The sequence below is a fragment of the Gadus chalcogrammus genome, chromosome 1 (genome assembly GCF_026213295.1).
Source record: "Gadus chalcogrammus isolate NIFS_2021 chromosome 1, NIFS_Gcha_1.0, whole genome shotgun sequence".
Classification (NCBI taxonomy): domain Eukaryota; kingdom Metazoa; phylum Chordata; class Actinopteri; order Gadiformes; family Gadidae; genus Gadus; species Gadus chalcogrammus.
In genome coordinates this window covers 12,559,135-12,578,494 of record NC_079412.1, presented here as the reverse complement: position 1 = coordinate 12,578,494, position 19,360 = coordinate 12,559,135, and the positions used below count along the sequence as shown (strand labels likewise).

Genomic DNA, 19,360 nt, shown 5'->3' with positions numbered 1-19,360 from the left:
AAATATCGTTCTTTAGACATTATGAAACAATTTCTCTCTTCATTCAAATCATCAGACACACACACGCACACATACACGTACACACCCACACACAGACAAACAAACAAACATACACCGTCACTTACAAACACAAACACACATACAGACACACACACACACACACACACACACACACACACACACACACACACACACACACACACACACACACACACACACACACACACACACACACACACACACACACACACACACACAGCCAGACACACACAGACAAACAAACATATACGCACACATACAAACACACAAGCACATTCTTGTCTTCATTAGATGAGACACATCAATCAGATTCTCTCCAACCAACTCATAAAAGTAGAGTCCCAAAGGATGGGACTGGAGTCAATCTGATCAGAAAAAAACTGACAAAAGCAAGAATGTGTATGGATGCAGGTAGGTCTCAGTAATGAAGCAATGTATGGGTGAGTGAGGCAAAAGGTGTATTTTGGTAGAAAAGTAACCAGTAAGTCAACTGGTAGATTCCCAAACCGAAAAGAACGAAAGAGAGCCCAAATTAAGGGTCAGAGAGCCAAAAAATGCAAATACTCAAATTAACCTCAGCACAGGTCATCTGACGATCCCGCCCCTCTCAGGCCATTGGCCAACCGATGAGGACAGGCAGAGAGGACGCAGAGAAGGAAAGATCTTCACGCGGCATGTGTATTAATTGGCATGTGTTTGCTCATGTCTGTACGATAATATGAGCGAGCAAGGAGGTTTTTATGTTCACCGTCACCTCTGATGGTTTTTAATTGTTGTTTCTATAGGCATTGTGTAATGGAGAATGGTATGATATAATCACTGAACTAATTGGTTCAGATATGCCTAATGTACGAGCAGTGGAGCGAAAGGTATAACACGTGTGTGTGTCTGTGTGTGTGTGTATGTGTGTGTGCGTGCGTGCGTGTGTGTGTGTGTTTGTGCATGCATACTGCTGACAATCTTTCAAACCAGTCCAGGTTGCTTGCCGCACTAGTTGGATATGTGACATCTTTTATAGAGAAAGGTTTACAACCGCATGAGTGAACAGGTACGCTCACACCGCATTTAATGGTAGCAAGTGGAAAACAGAGGCATGGGGCAGAAAGTGCTGTCACTTTCAGCCCCAGATACAAACCAAAAGCTACACACTTTAGCTTGCATTACAAGGCTGCCATCTCCATGTTCTTTGTACACTGGGCACGCATACATCTTCCCTATCACAGACCTCCGCCAAACCGTGGCAAGAGCTTGTGGATATGAGCACAAGACTTTTACCATGGACTTAATCCTCACCACACATAGGGAACGAAACACCTGCTGTCTGTACAAAGAGATCCATCATCCACTCACCCATCCATCCTCCACAAATCAATCTTCCATATCACATAATAACCATCGCTGCCGTCGCCTCTGGGACAATCCCCAAGGTGTCACCAAATCAGATTGGGTTATTGACTGTATCATGGGGTTTCCATGAAGCCTCCTCCATATTCCACTTGATGAAACATTTCAAAGTCTGCTGATTTTACATCGGATTGTACATAAATGTATTGCTCCCCCTTTATCTGTTTTTTTCACGTGATCATGTTTCTCCCATATCTCCTGTCAACTTTATCCGATCTCTTCCATATTTACAGCCAGCCTTGGCTAGCTGGTAAGGCATGGTGAATATATACAGAAGTATGGAGGAAAGGATATTGTTGGCTAAAAGTTAAAAACAAAACCCATGTTTCAGTATCCTTTTTTCTCTCACCATTATGTTCATATGTTTCCAATCAGCAGGAATCCCATCGAGGTATCCAGACTGCCTGAGCAGCCTGCTCCAGCGACACAGAGGTCTTTTATAACAAAAAGGGGCCCGATAATAACTGTGTTCTTTATTTGATCTAATCTGAGACCAGTATTTGATGGATAGTTATTACATGGTTGACCATGCTTGCGTTTGTTATTGAATTCATGTGTTTATGCTCCTTGCGATATTTAACCTTTGATGGCCAGATGGTTTCCTTTTTTATTCGACTTCCGAAGTAACTGACGGTGTTGTGTGATACATGCGCTGTGCGTTTTTGTGATTAATTCTTAAATGTTTGTTTTAAGGGTTTAGTGTAAAGAACCAAAATAATAGAAAAGGAGAGGAATCAAGTAAAATTCTCATATTCTGTTTGAGAAGGTTGTTTTTATTTATTTGCATTTAACTTATACCAGACTTATCTTTCAGATTTGTAAGATTAGTCTTCTTCCAGATAGGACCAGTCCCCCCTTGTGTCTTTCTTCTTTTTCAAGAAAATACATGACAGTATACATTTAGTTTATACTCTTTACTATGTCATCATGTGTTCACAGTGCATAAGAATCTTCACTGACAAAAAGGCTTAATAGAATTTAAATAATAATTAGAATTTGACAAGAATATTATAAAACCAATATGTATAGATATATTATTTCATAGAGAAACACGTATGTACAATACAACATCACATTCAACTTTATTTTGGAACATTACATACTAAAGACCACCAAAACATCCTTCTAATATTAGTGCACTTGTGTATGTATGAACGCACCTCTTGCAGTCTTATAATTCACTGCAGGGTATACATTTTGCCGTTTCAGAGAACAAACAATAATCAATGTATATTGATTTTGCCATACCGCAGCTTACCATAGTTTATTTAATCCTCTACTCTGCATTGCTGAGATTCCAGCGCGAAACTCATTCATAATGCATGCAGAGGATTAGCCTGGGTGTGTAGTACAGTCCATTTAGGATTTATTATACTGTACCAGAGAAAGCATAATGTTTACCAGACTATGTGCATCATAAGCCCATTTAACTAAATGCAATCTTAGGGGACCTTTTCAGGTGGTATTTAGGAAGGGTATTTTCTAGGCTTCTTCCAGATAGAACAGAATCCCAATGTCAGGATAATGTAGGCAAGTTTTAAATGAAGAAGGTTATTTGACGTTTCACTTGTAAACTGCTAACAAATAGGATTTTTTAACAAGAAAAGTAGCTTATAAACAGGTTGGGAATTGGTTGGTTCCCATATATACTCTTTAACAAACTATTTTTAGTTTACAGGGTCACGGTGATCTCGAATCTTATGCTAGGCCATGTTATGGTCAACCAGGCCTTAAATAAAATGAGTGACCATTAGTATGGCATTCAAGAGAGGACACACTTTTAGAAGGATGTTTTGCATTGGAAATGCATACTAAGTTACAGAAAAATAGATACAAAATTAAAGCATTTTCCGATTCCCAGCCCCCACCCTCCCTCAGCACGTCTTTGAGGCTCATCAGCATGGTGGACAATATATATTTGACATCTGTACGTAGACATATATACATACATACATGCTTTATATACATGCAAGTAAAATCCCTGACATTGGATAAAGTGGAGTCAGTTGAATCTGACCATGGTGAGAGAATGTCAAATTTAAGAACCGTGCAGACAGAGTTCCTTGAGTAAACAGAATAGAAAAAATCACAGTTTGAGCTTGTGGTTTGTACTTCCTTGCTCGCCCAAGAGTCACTTGCAGAAACCACATTGTCCAAAATTAGATTGGAAGGCAAGCCTTTGATATGTCAAGCTTTCACATTCTAGATTGTGTGTTGGCTAAAAAATATACAGATAACAAATGCTGGTTTTCAAGAAAACAAAAGTTCTGGTTTTGAACTATGACTTGAAGGGCTCCGTAGCCTTTGGTACAAACCATCTCGAAAATGATAATCTAGTCAGAAAGGCATTTTAAACCATAACCCCAATGGTCAACCTGAAAATATTCAGAAGTTAAAGTATTCCAATAACAGTAGGTACGTATCAAAGCCTGACAACTTATGTGTTAAATCATCTTGGCAGTTTGGATAAGAACACGCTAAAGTGAGTGCAGCTTAAACGGCTGAACCCTTGGAGACACAAAATCCGAAAAGTAGTGGTTGTGTGTGTGTGTGGATCCATTTAAATGTTCTGACTCAAACCAACATCCAGAAAGAGGAACAAGTGTCACATCCCCCTGATTACAACCAATGGGAGTTGAGGCCCCGTTGAGAAAGGTCCGTGATGAGGTCCATGCGATTTGATCACTCCAGTACAATGCATAATATAATTCACAGCTTCAGGTATCAAACAGAGTCACAAGAGATAAACCAACATTACAACTTTTTTTTTTTATGGCTCACATTTAATGGCATGGCGTTGCTCTGAGGTTAGGTTAGGATGAGAATAGGATGCTGAACCACAAGACAGAGTCAATGCTTCTATATGGTATGACAAAGGAAGGGTAATACAAAGTGTTCATTTTGACTAAGTCATGCAACGCATGATGTGTGATGCAAGTGTGAAGATGATTAGATGTGAGGCAGTCTATTATCATAGCCTATTCCATCATGTAGATGGTTAGATTTTATATACTTTTAAGCTATTTGGTTTTGTGTGTGTGTGTGTTTGTGTGTGTGCGTATGTGTGCATGTGCAAGTGTGTGAAGGGGATAGGAGTGCATATCCCTGCTGTTTGACGAAACACTACATAGAATGTTTGGTAGGTATTTTTAAATCACAAGGTTATACAGAGCTAAGGCAAATCGTTGGTGTTTCTGGTGGAACAAATCCACTTTACTAAGATCATGCCCTGATTTGATACGCAGAAGGTATGGAGAAGCTCTCCTGCATCCACAAACACAAACTCAATGTAATCCACGTTCGATGGCTTGAGGCACATTTTATATTCCTCATATTATTCGGGATACAAGACTACAATATAATTTCCGCACAGTTTAGCATGCACATAGATACCTTTGTAACCACATAGAATCGACAACTATACCATATATAAGCAATTTAAATAATATTGCTCATTATTATAACTATACACTATAGTATAATATTTGTAATAATTTACTAAGAAGAAAATATTTCCTTGATTGATTGAAAGTATTTTTTTCAATCAAGGCAATACCGTTTTTGTTAAGAGTTCAGCACCCTATTCTGTTTTTTGCAAGCACAAAGTATGATATTGGAGCCTGTAGTTCTGTACCATGTGATCACTCCAGGAGTTATACAATTACCATACCTTTCCACCCTTCTCCCTTCCTACTGCAACTCCTGAGTGTTATGACAATTCCAAAGTAATAAGTTCCTACAAAACATATATATTTGCTGGATTACTTGATTTCTCTACTTCAAGAAAAGTATTGATAGCTGTGCATTCTTCTCTGGTCTCCCTCAGGCTTATCTTCATTCCATGAACACACGACTCTGGCTGGATCTATTTGACAATACTCATCAGTGATACAAATAAGATGGGAAGGGAAGGCACCATAATGCACTCATTTCAATGTTTCATGCAGAAATGCATTATTTAGCAACCATTAAAGGGAAACCATGGTTTTTGTAAGGGTGGAATGACCATGCACGCCAATTTAGAAATCTCTCCATTCAGATAAATCAGTCACCACTTATTATCTATATGGCTTGCAGTGAAATGAGCCGGCAAGGTCTGAAGACGGCTATACTAAAGCCATACACTCATCATCCACATCGTCACTATCATTACTTATCATTATCCTCCATCTGGATCATTCTGTGGGTCTTCAGGGAGCTGAACAAGCTCACTATAGAGATAGGCCTACATACCTGCACTACCGGCCGGCGTGGGCAGAAAGGGGATCCGCAGTCACGAGCTGTAAAGGACCAGATGTTTGGACATCCAGATTGCATTGGAGGTATTATCTTGAAGAACCAATGACGAGATACACTCTTGACAGTCACGTAAACACACTTTGTATCTCCAATTAGTCCAAAATTACCCTGTGTAAGGTATGCTCCTTCAAATCCATGACCACTTCCACAGAAGTACGGCAAAAACCGGGCAAATGTTAAGTTAGTCCTGTGTCGTTTTTCATCAAATGTTATGATGATTATCAATTTCTGTTGCAATGAACCAGTACTAAGATTGTTTTGAATAATGTTTTGAGAACCAATGAATCAAGCCCAATATTTATCAATGAGTGAAACTGTAAACAGGTACAGAAATACTGACTCACTATGACTTGCGGCCTTGTAAGAGGAACTTAATTGGAACCCCAGTCTGGGTTATCAAATTGTGTAACTTTCTCTGCTATCTTTACTAAATCCCTGCGACCAATATCATTTATCAAAATGACTTTGATATTTCAGATTCAGCTTGAATGTGTCCACCACAGATGTAAACAACAGCAATACAGCACCCTGGTCTTTGTGATGAGACATTTACATTTGTTATTAGACAAGTTGCAGGAAAAACATTCATTATAAAGACGAAAGTGCAGTACTGCAGGCACGCTATTGTTAAAAACGCTCTTTTGCAGAATCACTACAATAAATTAATTTGGACTAATTATATTGGTAATGGGAGTTGTTGTGAAGTCAAGCCAGGAGAGAGAGTTACAGTGGTTTTATCATCCAGAACGGATGATCCTGAACACGTTTCTGTAATAATGAGGTAAATTTTCTGCCCACTAATCCACTGGATAAGACCTCTCTCTCACTCTCACTCTCTCTCTCCAGTGACGCATGACGAATGGTCTCCCTCTTGAGGAGGCGTACAGGTTTTGGCTTTGGCTTTTTGCCATCGCTCATCTCCCCTGATAGAATATTTATGTTCACAAATCCGATTGCACAATTTTTGAGCTTTACACTTATTTGGTTTCAAGTCATCTCTTTTTAGACTTTAACATATACTTGAGGCATTAAACATCCATTTGATCTCCGAAAAGATCAAACAGCTCTTCTTTCAACATCTCACGAATCAGAGTTTAGAGTAACCTCTGATGACTGATGGCAGACAAGCTTAAAGCTGAGTGAACGGGGCTTTTCATTTTCTTCGCTCCGAATATATTTTCCTCAATCATGTCGCTGAAGGCTGGGAATCTGCAGACGCACGTTACATGGAATGGCTCTCTTCGGGAAACCCCCTGCCCGGGGGTACCCAAACAAACATGATATGGCCGGCCATTCATCTCGGATCCTGTCAGTATACCTTCTTGGCCAACAGCAAACCCAAACTTGGGTTTAGCAGTGCTAATCCTGTTTAGCACTGCTAAACAGGATTATTCCAGGAATCGATGTGAAGACAAGTTGATGCGTCCTGTCCGGACACCAACCTCCATAGACAAAAAAGGTTTGTAAAGGTTTGAAATCAAACCGGTGTAGCAGCCTGACCACTGTATCAATACATTTGTTCATATCCTCTTCTGAACACCCCTTCTTGCCATGAGTGAATGAGTTGATCGACTGAGTTTGATCTGTTTATATATCCTGAACAAAACAAGGAACACTGCGTTACTCCATCCCTTGCACTTCTTGCTTTCAGGCCCCGGCACTGTGCAGTCTCCTACCATTATCTCTGCAACAGCACAGCCAAAACCGAGACAACCTCCAAACATTGACCTTTCTCTGTTTTGACTTCCAATTAGAGTTTTTGTTCCATTGCTTAACACCTTGTTTGTGAACTCAACACGTCGTGTGGTGACGTGTTGGCGTTTTACCCCTTTTGTTTTTAGAGGAAGTCGCTCTGCGCCTCGTTGGAGAGCTGACTTACGGTCAGCTCGCTGTTCAGCGACCCCGCCAGCATTCTCTTGGTCTTCTGGGGAGTGTCACTGCAGTGTTCCCCAGAGCCGCTCTCGGGACATTGTCTGCTGGACTGGCTGTCATGCAGCCCATTGGGCGGCCTCGCGGAGTCATGCTCTACATTGAGCTGCAATTGTTCACAGGCACCCTTCTGGATGGGGTCCGCTTGGAACAGACAGGCGCACAGCGTGCCCCTGAAGAGGGCCACGTCCCTGCACAGGGACTTGCGGAAGTTGGGCTTGAACACCAAATAGATGACGGGATTGTAAAGGGTGGAGGACTTGGCGAACATGGCTGCCAGGGCAAACGCCATCGGCGGCACATTCTGTGGGTCTCCGAACGCTGCCCACATGGAGACGATGGCATAGGGACTCCACGCAATGAGGAAACCAAGGCACACTGCCACAGAGAGCTGGAGGAGAAACAAAAGAGACAGAATAAGAGACTTAATATGTTGATTACAAATATATATATATATATTAACACAGTGGATGTCAAACTCTGGACCTGGCAGGTCGCAGGATGGCTTTTAAACATAAAATGAACGGATGCCTTGACTGAAACGGGGATATTGTATGGATGGGCAATACACTTTCTTATTACTTGCTATTTACTAACCCTAACCCTAACCTCCACCGGGGGGTCACAGCATGCACATGTAGCTTGGGCCACCAAGGCGTGATATCCCTATAGCGAACGTTGGGAGAGTTCTAGAGGCTGTCACCTTAACAATGAGGGTCTGTGTGTTGGCGACCTTGTTCTGCGGGGACATGTGCTGCTGGACGGCCTGGCGGGACCCTCGGACGGTCATCAGGATGAAGGCGTAGGAGAGGGCAATGACGGTGCAGGGGACAATGTAGCAGAAGAAGAAGAGGCAGATGATGTAGCTCATGGCCGCCCGGCTGTGGCTGGGGGCGTTCCAGTCGATGCAGCACGCCGTGCCATAGGGCTCGGCGCCGTACTGGCCCCAGCCGCTCAGGGGGCCCAGGGCAAACACCATGGCATAGCACCACACCGCCGCCACCAGCAGGCAGGCATGCCAGTAGGAGAACTTGTTACCTGGAGTGACAGAGGGACAGAAGGACGCAGAGAGACAGGGAGACACAGAGAGAGACAGAGAGACAGAGAGAGGCAGAGAGACAGGTCAAGGTCAAGGTCAAGGTTGCTTTATTCATACCCGTTGGTAAATTTGGTTTGCCGGTCAAGAAAAGGGCGTTCACGGAAGACAAGACGGACACACAGACAAAAATCACAGATGCGCTCAGTACATAAGAAAGTGCAACAAAGTTATGCTCCACTAGTGGCGCTGCAACAATTTATTAGTACAGATAATGGCTGCAGGAACAAAACTGTTCCTGTAGCGGTTGGTTCTGCTTTGGGGAACTTTGAGCCTCTGTCTGGAGGGAAGCAGCTGAAATGCACTGTTTAAAGGGTGGGTGTTATCACTTTGAATGGATTGTGATAACCTCTGTAACTGTTTGGTGTACAGGGCTTCCATGCTCACCAATCAACTTACCGGACCATTTGACAATCTTAGGAAAATGTTAAAATTGACTCGATAAAAGCACCATAAAACAAAGACATCATGGTTTTGTCTATGTTAAAAGAGGAAAACTTCCTCAAACAGTGCAGGCGCTGGTGACCCTTCTTGCACACAGCTTCACAACAGAAGGACAGAGAGAGACAGGGGGACAAAGGGACAGAGAGAGACAGAGGGATAGAGAGAGACAGAGACAGATAGAGGTAGACAGGAGACACAGAGAGATAGAAAGAGACGGGGAGACAGAGAGACAAGGAACAATAAAAGCAGACTCATTACCGACAAATGCAGAGTGATATATGGAGATAAGGGACCAGACACGATGTACTTTCATGCTGTATGCGTAGTTAAAATTTATTGAGCACAACACTTCTAATTGCATACCCCTCTTTGTAAGAATAAAGACGCATGATCATTTTATTGTAAATGAAATTTAGAATTATTCTATTCATGCTACTAGATTTGCCGGACATCTTACAAACAAAAACAGAGTCATTCAAATAACCTGGGGCAGTTCCATGCCATAGAAACCGGGTGCATGCTCTGATGTTAAACTAGAATGGCGTCGACTCCCTGTGAGCCTCCGGCTGGGTGAATGAAACGATAGCCGTGTTCCCTAATATATAGCCCCATGTTCAGATAAAAAAGAATTAGGGCGTTTACGTGAAGATCAGTTGCAATGAGTTGCATAATCTATTCAGAGAAAGATCTCCTCGCTAAACTGAATTTCCTCCAATAAAATCCGTTAAGCTGCTGCATATGGGCACATAGCACGTATCACTCTCAGGGGTTACCAAGGTGACAGTTCAACTTTGGCTACCGTTGGTTACGCTGAAGAAAAAGTAGCTCTGCTAGAGGCCTGAAACCAGAAGGCCTGAAAACAGCTGTACTTAATGAGCAGGGCCACATGAGGCCCTGAGCAGTCCGTTCCACCAGCATCGATGGGCCGGACTCCCTCTGTCTCTCTGTACATGTGCTTTGTTTTTTATACAGGGGAATTTAGAGTATTAATGGCTTCTGGCTTCCTAATTGATTTACAGCAGAGAGTTGTGCGTGTGTGTCTGTCTGGAGATATATAGAATAGATACTAAGGGACATCAAGGGGAAATTGAGAGATGAGGGGGGCGCAAGAGTGTCTGAGAATGAAAGACATCTCATGGTATGAATCGTGATTTTCATCGATTTAATACAAAGCATGTGAGGAGGTAGTCTGGCTCCGCCCGCCTTAGTACTTCCGCCCAATTTCAATTTCCCTTCAGTACTAGGTCTGGGTCTGCGGTATGTTAGTGGGTTTTCTCTGTCTAAAATTTCTGCGTCCAATCAGTCCAATCAGAACAGAGGGAGTGGCTGAGATCAATGACGTTAAAGTCAGCTCTCGTTGACAGACATCTTCACGCACAGTGTTTGGTTTGTTTACAGCCTGAAAGCAACGTGATTCCCGTCCAAACGTTAGCAATTGGTTATGGCAGATCCAGAGTGGCACTGGGCAGATCCAATAGTTTTAATCTTCAGCAGACACCCGCCTTCAAGTGAGTTAACCTTTGTCAATTGAGCAGGTCCAGACTCTGTGCAAATTAAATGAAGTACGAGAGTCTGGTAGGACCAGGCTAGTGAGGAGGGTGTTTCTGAATAGAACGCTTGTTTATGATATGGAGGCTGCTGTCTTGCTAATCCAGGTTGCTTTCATCCTTTACTGAAGCCAGCTCTACCGGTAGCCTAGAAGTGGAAGACAGAGCACTCCATAAACAAGCCAGTGATTAAAAGCTTTGTCGTGATTTCACACTAAAGAATATCCATGCTTTTCTCTAAGGTATATTGTCCTTTTCCGTGGTCCTTTAAATAATCCATTTGCAAGTCGGAAGTTATTCAGAATTCTGACAATTCAATTATATTCTGAAACATATATAATTAAATTGTCTTAGCCCACACTGCATTGAGGGCAAGCCTTTCTTTAGAATATCCACACGTACTTCTGACTCTTTTTGAAATATAGCTTTTTGATATCTCAGACCCTTTCACTTCATGTGTCCTTCATGCCGCATTGATGCAACCTTGTTGTACGTTGACAAATAATTGGAAAATTTAAGGTAGTGTCGACAAAATGCATAAAAAGTACCCAGTTTTACTTCGCACAAGCTTTTATTTTTTATTATTCTATTGCCTTGACTTTACTTTGCCTAATAGTGGCAGTCGTCCTCTTTGGAAAATACCATCAGGGAGCCAGTAGACAGACATACCCCTAAAGTCTTCTGCCATTGAAGCCATATATCATTCTTTGGTGCTTAGTTGTATTAGTTCTGCGCTTTCAATTGAGTTAATAAATAATCCCAAATGGAAATTATAGCTAGCAAACAAAGCCAGCTTTGAAGGGAGAAAAGAGTTCAATCAATCATCAATTAATCAGAATATAATGATATAGACAGTATATGTGTGTGCGTGTGTGTGTGTGTGTGTGTGTGTGTGTGTGTGTGTGTGTGTGTGTGTGTGTGTGTGTGTGTGTGTGTGTGTCTGTATGTGTGTTTGTGTTTGTAAGTGACGGTGTATGTTTGTTTGTCTGTGTGTGGGTGTGTACGTGTATGTGTGCGTGTGTGTGTCTGATGATTTGAATGAAGAGAGAAATTGTTTCCATTTGTCTCATGCATTCAATGCAGGATTACGTTGTCATCGAAAAACCTGACCTGACTTTTATTTCATAATGTCTAAAGAACGATATTTCTAAAAGTGGATGAATTGACCTAATTAACACAAAGAATGTGTTGTATTTAAATAATATATGTGTGTGTGTGTGTGTGTGTATACTCTGAATAAAATGTGTCAGAGCCGTTAACGCATAACAAAGAAAAGGGAGATCGGTATACTGAATAAGCATGCATGCACACACAACCTCCCCCCCTCCTCCCCCACAAACAATGTACAGCTATAGACACTTCTGCCTGTTCCTGCCAATCTCTGGGTTTAAGATGTGGAACACTCTCACTGATCCCTATACAAGGCAACAGTAAACAGACATTCACAGAGTAGCGTTCAAAGAGTAGCATGAAGCCCTTTTCCAGCCACCCACAGCACTGTTCAAGGTATTATATGCATTGATATATTTAACATAATCATGGTGATGTCAAAAATGCAAGGCATCCGTTCGGTAAGCTGTAAAACATGTGGTGTGCACTCAGCGGGTTCAAGGTCCACAAGTTAATTTCCCTAAGGACTCAACTCAAGAATGGAAGTCACACCGGGTGTCAACCTGCCATCGGCGTATTACATTCTTCCCTCTCTCTCTCGTGCGCTTCTCTTTCATTCTTTCTCTCTCTTTGTTTTCTCTCCCTCTCTCTCTCTCTCTGGCTTGTCTAGTCTAAGTGTGTGTGTATATGTGTGTGTGCGTGTGCATGTTTTTCATTGTGTGTGTGTATGTGCTCACTGTGTGCCATATCAGTGCCATTTCACTTATCAATTACCAAGCTAAAAACTAAAGCCAATCAATTTCACACAATTTGCTAGATTTGCTAAAGCTCCATTGTCAAATAGATATATTCAATTTGTTTGCATGAGGACACCAATTAATCCCATTTGCCAACACAGCACATCCGGCTATCTGTTCTTTATTGGAAATATGCTCTTGTGTCCTTGACTCCTTGTTCCCCAGTGGTCTCCTACTGCTTTAAAGCAGTACTATAAAACAACCTAAAAAAGGTAATCCAACAAACTCCTTTAGATGTTTTAAATGTCACTCCTGGATAGGCAGGTCTGCTTCTTTGACAGTAATGTGTCTCTCCTTAAGGGACAAATTACATGATAAATATTGTCTAGAAGTAAAAAATAAAATGACCTCAGGGCTGCGGCCGGATAATCTGCTCTGTTTAGGAAGGTTGCTTACTGACTGAAATGACCCAGAATAATCTTAGAGGCCGCCATGATAAGAGCTGTTTGAATTCTCTCAATGCTATGAAAAGTTGCTTCAATGCTTCCTTTCTTATCTCCTTTAGCACAGGGTACACTGGACCATACTTTACTAAAGGAAAGAAGATAATAGAGGAGTGTGGGAGTGAGAAACAATTATCAATGTGATGACAATTTGTTTTCCCTTTTGTAACTGCTTGCCTACATTCCATTCCTGTCAATTCCAACCGTAGTAATCAGGTATAATTTTTCAGCCTATTGTCCAAGAATCTGAAATGCGCTTTTAGTGGTCCATCTTCGAAACTTTGTTGTTTCCCAACGGCAACCAAGCGTTTATAACATCCGCGGTTGTAGCCTAGTGTGAGTGCGGTCGGCTACACTTAGCACTCCGGTTGTCTTTTCCTAAGTCCTTATGAATACTGCTTGACATCGTTCCTTGACCTCATGAAGATTTCAAGGATAAAAGATTAAGAAAGGATAAAGGTAATATTATTATTTTTACTATGGGAACGCAGCCCTGATATTCTCTCATTTGTGGTTTGAAAAGCATGCTTGAGAGCCCTGCACGCTTTTCAACCCTGGCTTTGGGGGGGGGGGAAGCCTATTCTAAAGCAAATCGTTAGTTTAGCAAACATATTGACCCTCAAAGGCATACAGTTATGATCCCAGCAAAGCCTCCAGAAACGTGCTTCCAGGGACTTATGCAAGCACACAAATTGATTTGATGTTCCGTTCTCAGCACATCCCCAGAAAAAAATTATAAACATCCCACAGAGCTCTGAAACCGTCCCTTCATTTACTTATTGATGGGAGGATCACAGGTGAAAGACTGGCAATGCTGCATTGGAAATGACACCATAAAGGCCAGTTTCCACCGGAAGCGGCACGGAAGCGGCACGGCAGTGAAACGGTCGCCGAAAATAATATAAACTATTATAGTCAATGTAGGCTATTCCATTGGATACGGTAGTGGCACGGCACAGAGCCGCCCCCAAACCGGCACTTCGCTTAAGATTCGTGCCTCTTCTATTTTTGAAAGTTGCCGGTTCGCAGCAGTGTCTCAGAACACTTCTAGGGCCAATCAGTTTGCATTTGCTCATGAATATTCATGAGCTCACATTGACTCCCTATGCAATTCATAGGGTATTGTAATATTATACAGTCTATCTATGGTATCAATAGCTAATCAGTGTCATAGAATAAATGTACATTTGATCTATGATTCGACATTCACGGTTCTGGGGTCTCATTTATAACCATTGCGTACGCACAAAATGGGGCTGAAAGTGGTCAAAATTCTCTATATTTAATCCCGTCACTACATACTGTCCACTGACGGCGTGACTGCATGGAATAAAGCATCTGTCCAACATGTGTCAATAGCATCATATTTTTATGTGACACTATGTGGAAGTGTGGAAAACCAAGCCACATACACAATATCACAATCGTTATATTATTGTGCGTTCCTCTTGATGCTTTTCATGACAAATCAGGCATTAAAAAGGGGTTATGTTCAAGAACATTTTACGTGGGTGATTACAAACTGATTATCCAAGGTGTTATCGGTCAGTCTTATTACCGTAACCCTATCAATACAGCGGTGAGCCCTGTGCGTAATGCTGCACCATGGCGCTGCTGGCACTGCTGGAGGACCATGCAAATGGCAGGATTCTGAGGGAGAGGGTATTCAGGGACCATAACGATTTATTGGTACATAAAAATATGTACCTTTATGTCAGACCACTTCTTTTTTAATTCTGGGACGGTGCGCTCCGTGCCACTGTCACTGCTGCAGCAACATTTGCCACCCACTCTGCTTTTTGTTGTTAGTGATCCAAATCCAGTGACTGTCGAACAAAACTACTTTTCGGGCCTCCACCTCACCCACAAGTGTCTCCACTTTTTTTTGCTTGCAAATTTTGCTTTTTTGCTTTTCTCAGTCCTTCTGCCATTGTTTCCGACAAGACATAATACTTGCATCTGAGTCTGTTTTATATGCAGATCGCATTCATGAGGTTGTTTGCATTGACCATTTATGGTTAAAAAGGGGCGTGTACAGGGCGGAACGTGAAGCTGGTTCAGCTGCGCACACTTGTAGGCATTCTGTGATTTATAAAGCAAAGATTGCTTAGAGGTGTGCGTACGCAGGGTTTTATAAGTCTGAATATTTTTTGGCGCACGCAAAACTTGGCTTTTGGGCGTACGTACACTTTTAGTAAAGATCCCACGCAGTTTTATAAATGAGACCCCTGGCTGGTTACATATCTCGTGAGCGTGCGTAATTCACGATAACGTAGGCCTGGCTTGAACTAACCTGAGGAAGGCGCGGCTGAACTGGGTTGATGGAACGGCCTTAGCCTCAAGTGGAAGTTAGTTTAACCGGGCTTAATCAACTAAGCGCCGCTTTCGTTAGCGACTTTGATGGAATACCCCCAAGGTCCTCTCTCTAGACTAAAACACAGAGCACGCTGTCATCACCACTCACTGTTGTCAAACGATGGATGATGTTGATACGAAGATACTGGCCTTGTCAGCTCTCGTGCTTTCTCTTTTGGAAGAAGAAAGTCGTAAGCGAAAAATAAGGAGAAAAGTTAGACGCACTAAGTGGGTGAAGAACTGCGAGCATGCATAATTGCCTCATGTAGCATCATCACTGCTAAGTCACCACACTAGCGTCATAGCTGTTGGAAACATGCAGCATAGTTTTTGGTCAGGGAATAATGGAATGTGAAAAGTTCAAATGTCAAGGTAATGTAATCATAAATCGGCATTTATCAGTAGTGACATTTCTTACATGGGAATGGAGGACGAAGGAAGTGTTCACTTCATGTGTAGGATGTCCATAGACAACACTGACTGGCCCACATTCAGACGCAATAGGAGCAGTCCATGGCCTATTATATAAGACAATAGTATGCAGGGAGATTTGCTTTTTCAAAGATGTGTTTTATTGTAAGAAGTAATCAAGTATAAGATGTAATAAAGTAGTAGGCCTAGTAAGTTTAAAATGTATAAAATAGTTTTTTTTCGCTTACACTTTTTATCTGGTATGTTTACCATCCTCTCTTCCGGGCTTCACTGATTCGCTAGTCAAGCTGCTAGCCCTCCACAAATCAGAATGGTAACGACTCTAATGGCCGATTACACATGTTGAACTGGCTGAAAAGAACGCCGACGCGGCCGATTTCACCGTACACACCAAGAGACTCTCAAGTCTCACAACGCTGATTTTCGGCCCGGTGTGTCTCCGCCTTAAGTAGGATGAATGGGTCTGCTAAATCAAATGAAACTGTATTTCCATTATGCCTCTTGGTTAGGCTCCATAAACAGAACCATTGTCATGTGTTCGACAAAATGCTATTTGTAAATTTCACGTCTGCATTTTTCCGTACCATAACCGTCTACCGTGTATGTGTTATAATGATAATGGGGCAACATGGTCTTTCAAGCTGAATGCAGATATTTTGTAGGTTTTTCTTCTTACCATAGTTGGGGCAGCAGACTTTGAGCCAGCAGACGGAGGAGAGCACAGTGAGGTTGGTCAGACTGGACAGGCCGAACAGCACCCCGCAGAAAGCATAGACAGTGCACAGCGACGGGTTAAACAGCCACCTGGGAGAGAGAGAGAGAGAGAGAGAGAGAGAGAGAGAGAGAGAGAGAGAGAGAGAGAGAGAGAGAGGGAGAGGAGAGAGAGAGGGGAGAGGAGAGAGAGAGAGAGAGAGAGGAGAGAGAGTGAGAGAGAGAGAGAGAGAGAGAGAGAGAGAGAGAGAGAGAGGGAGAGGGAGAGGGAGAGGGAGAGGGAGAGAGTGAGAGAGACTTAAAAAAATTAGCTGTAAAAACATGTACGCCTCCTCAAGAGTGAGACCATTCGTCATGCGTCACTGGCTGACATTTTAATACCAGGCCACTGATCTTGTGATCCACAGCAATACAAAAACAAAGCCTGATAAATGGCATGATTCAGTGCCTGCCTGCTGAAGAACCAGGATGGGGGTGCTTCCTGACCTTCCCATCATGCTCTGGTGCCCCCCCGATGGGAGCACCTCCAGCTGACATCTAGCCTAACAGGCATCACGGGAGGTGTGACAGTCGCATATCAATCTCACTTAAAGTGCTGCTGGGGCAATGAGGGAAGTGGTGAGGGATGCCATTCAGAGAGGAGGTAAGTGAGGGAGATAGTGGGAGTGCGAGGAAAGCGGGAAACAGAGATCCCCAGGCATTAACACTTTAATAGATATTCCCTAACGCAGAGAGTGAATTCCTGTTAATATTGGATTATTGATTAAAAGAAATTCTCCGAGCCCCAGAGGAAGAAATGTACTTTCTCTTGAAACTCCATCCAACTATGTTTTCAGTGTGGCCCTGTCCCATCTCATCCTACTCCACACTCTCTTCGGTGAATTCCACGGCGTATAACCTTAGACAATAATGGCCCATAACAGGCCGAACCCCACAGCTGTGCCGTCCTCCTCCATCAGCATACCGTACGCTGTTTCGTTCGGCTAGGCAAGGCCGGACGGTCTGATGTCTCCACCCAAACCGCATAATCAATCAATTCTCGATGGTGAAACGTGTGACCACGCCGCAATCATTCATTAACGATGACATCCTTCTTGGTACAGTGTTCTCAGCACACAACGTAACACTTTTTGACACTCCCGTAGGGAGCACATGTAACGGCAAGTTAATGTGACGGCCGACGGGGACGTCAGGCAGTATAGCCCAGGGGTGAGTGAGGATGAGAGCCAGACGGTGTAAAAATGTCCATAAAGGCTGAGGCAGATAGCTCCTCTGGCTCACTCAGTGTACATGCTACAGTCTATAGGTCTGTCCAATGTAAACTCCAACAATCAAACAATAACAACATTTAGTGACAGATCAAAAGATAAAAGAAAAGGGAGGGGAAAGAAGAGAGCAGTGGGGGAGACATGAGGTGAGGGAAGGGCGAAAAGGGGGAGCAGAAGAGGGCATGGGGTTGGGCGAAGGGCAGGGCCAATGGACCGCTCACCTGTGAGCGAGCGCTGACGGGATGGCCAGGGGGAAGAGGCTGATGGTCATGCTGAGGTCGCTGATGGCCAGGTTGACCACGAAGAACTCTGCAGGTTTCAGCGACGACTTCTTCCTGTAGGCCACGAAGAGCAGGATGCCATTCCCCATCAGAGACAGCACACCTGGTGGAGGAAGACGAGGAGGAGGAAGAGGAGCAGGAGAAGAGGAGGAGGAGGGGAATTAGAAGATCAGGTGCTATTAATGGGTTGAATTTTCTGTTAAATCGTTCCGTTCACTTTGTTATGTTCAAGAGCCAAGAGGTTTCTGGAGAAAAATATTCAAATAAAGACTTACCAAAAATAGTGTAAATGGTGGCCATGAGAAAGTCGTTCTCTTTGGATATGCTTGACACAAGCAAATTCATTTCGGAGGCATTTCCCATCTAAGACAATTGAAAATATAGACAGAGAAAGGGACAAAGACAGACTTGTTAAAGTCCTGTTTTTAGTCACTACTTCTAACGACTACAAGCAGTATAATGCAATTTGAGCAAAGTTAATTTGCTGAGGCTATTTTCCATTTTATTACATTTTCCTATATATGGTTTATGGAAGACTTTTGGCCAATTAAAACTACGATGTATCATAAAGACCCTCAGGATCATACAAGGCCCAACAGAACAAAATCAATTAGAGACATTTACATACATTCGCATTACATTTACATCACATTTACATTACATTTAATTTACATTTAGGGCATTTAGCAGACAATACCATGACATTTTCAGAAGAAAAAGAAACAACAATATAACACTGTCGTTACAGTAACGATGTTCATAGAACAAGTGCTAGGCACTTACAATTGCTATGTTAACGCATTCCCGGTATACACCAAAGATAGCAAGGATAAGATGCTATGGGATGCAAAGTACTATTTTTAAATGCCAGGATGTACAACATACAATAAGTGTGTACAGTAAGTGCCAGGAAGTACAAACATGGAGGTGAAGGGGCGGTGGGGGTTAAGAGGGGAGGTTAGAGTCCTGGCGAACTCCAAACAAGTGAGTCTTGAGTCTCCTGAACATTAAACTATGCATATCCACATATAAATGATACGGAACAAACCACAAGCCACATTCAAAAAGTTGACTCAATGAATACCCCTACTACTAAACTTATGTTTGTCCTTATAACACCTCAGGGGAACCTTTCAGTTACCTCCCAACAAGCTCTACGGTGCTGTTTCCAAAAGAGTGTTGATTGTTTAAGGCTTCTCCCACCA

The 19,360-nt window shown here is 42.6% G+C and overlaps 1 protein-coding gene across 1 annotated transcript in view; it reads right to left on the bottom strand.

Annotated features, from left to right (window-relative positions):
* Nucleotides 1-2,208: 2,208 nt before the first annotated feature.
* Nucleotides 2,209-19,360, bottom strand: part of opn7b (opsin 7, group member b) — a 34,234-nt gene continuing 17,082 nt past the window's right edge. The window contains exons 2-6 of the mRNA XM_056590084.1: nucleotides 18,431-18,518; nucleotides 18,096-18,258; nucleotides 16,572-16,699; nucleotides 8,375-8,709; nucleotides 2,209-8,062 (exon numbers count right to left, since the gene is read on the bottom strand). Coding sequence (XP_056446059.1) covers nucleotides 7,580-8,062; nucleotides 8,375-8,709; nucleotides 16,572-16,699; nucleotides 18,096-18,258; nucleotides 18,431-18,518 — 1,197 coding nt within the window. The 3' untranslated portion in view covers nucleotides 2,209-7,579. The remainder of the gene's footprint in view (nucleotides 8,063-8,374; nucleotides 8,710-16,571; nucleotides 16,700-18,095; nucleotides 18,259-18,430; nucleotides 18,519-19,360) is intronic.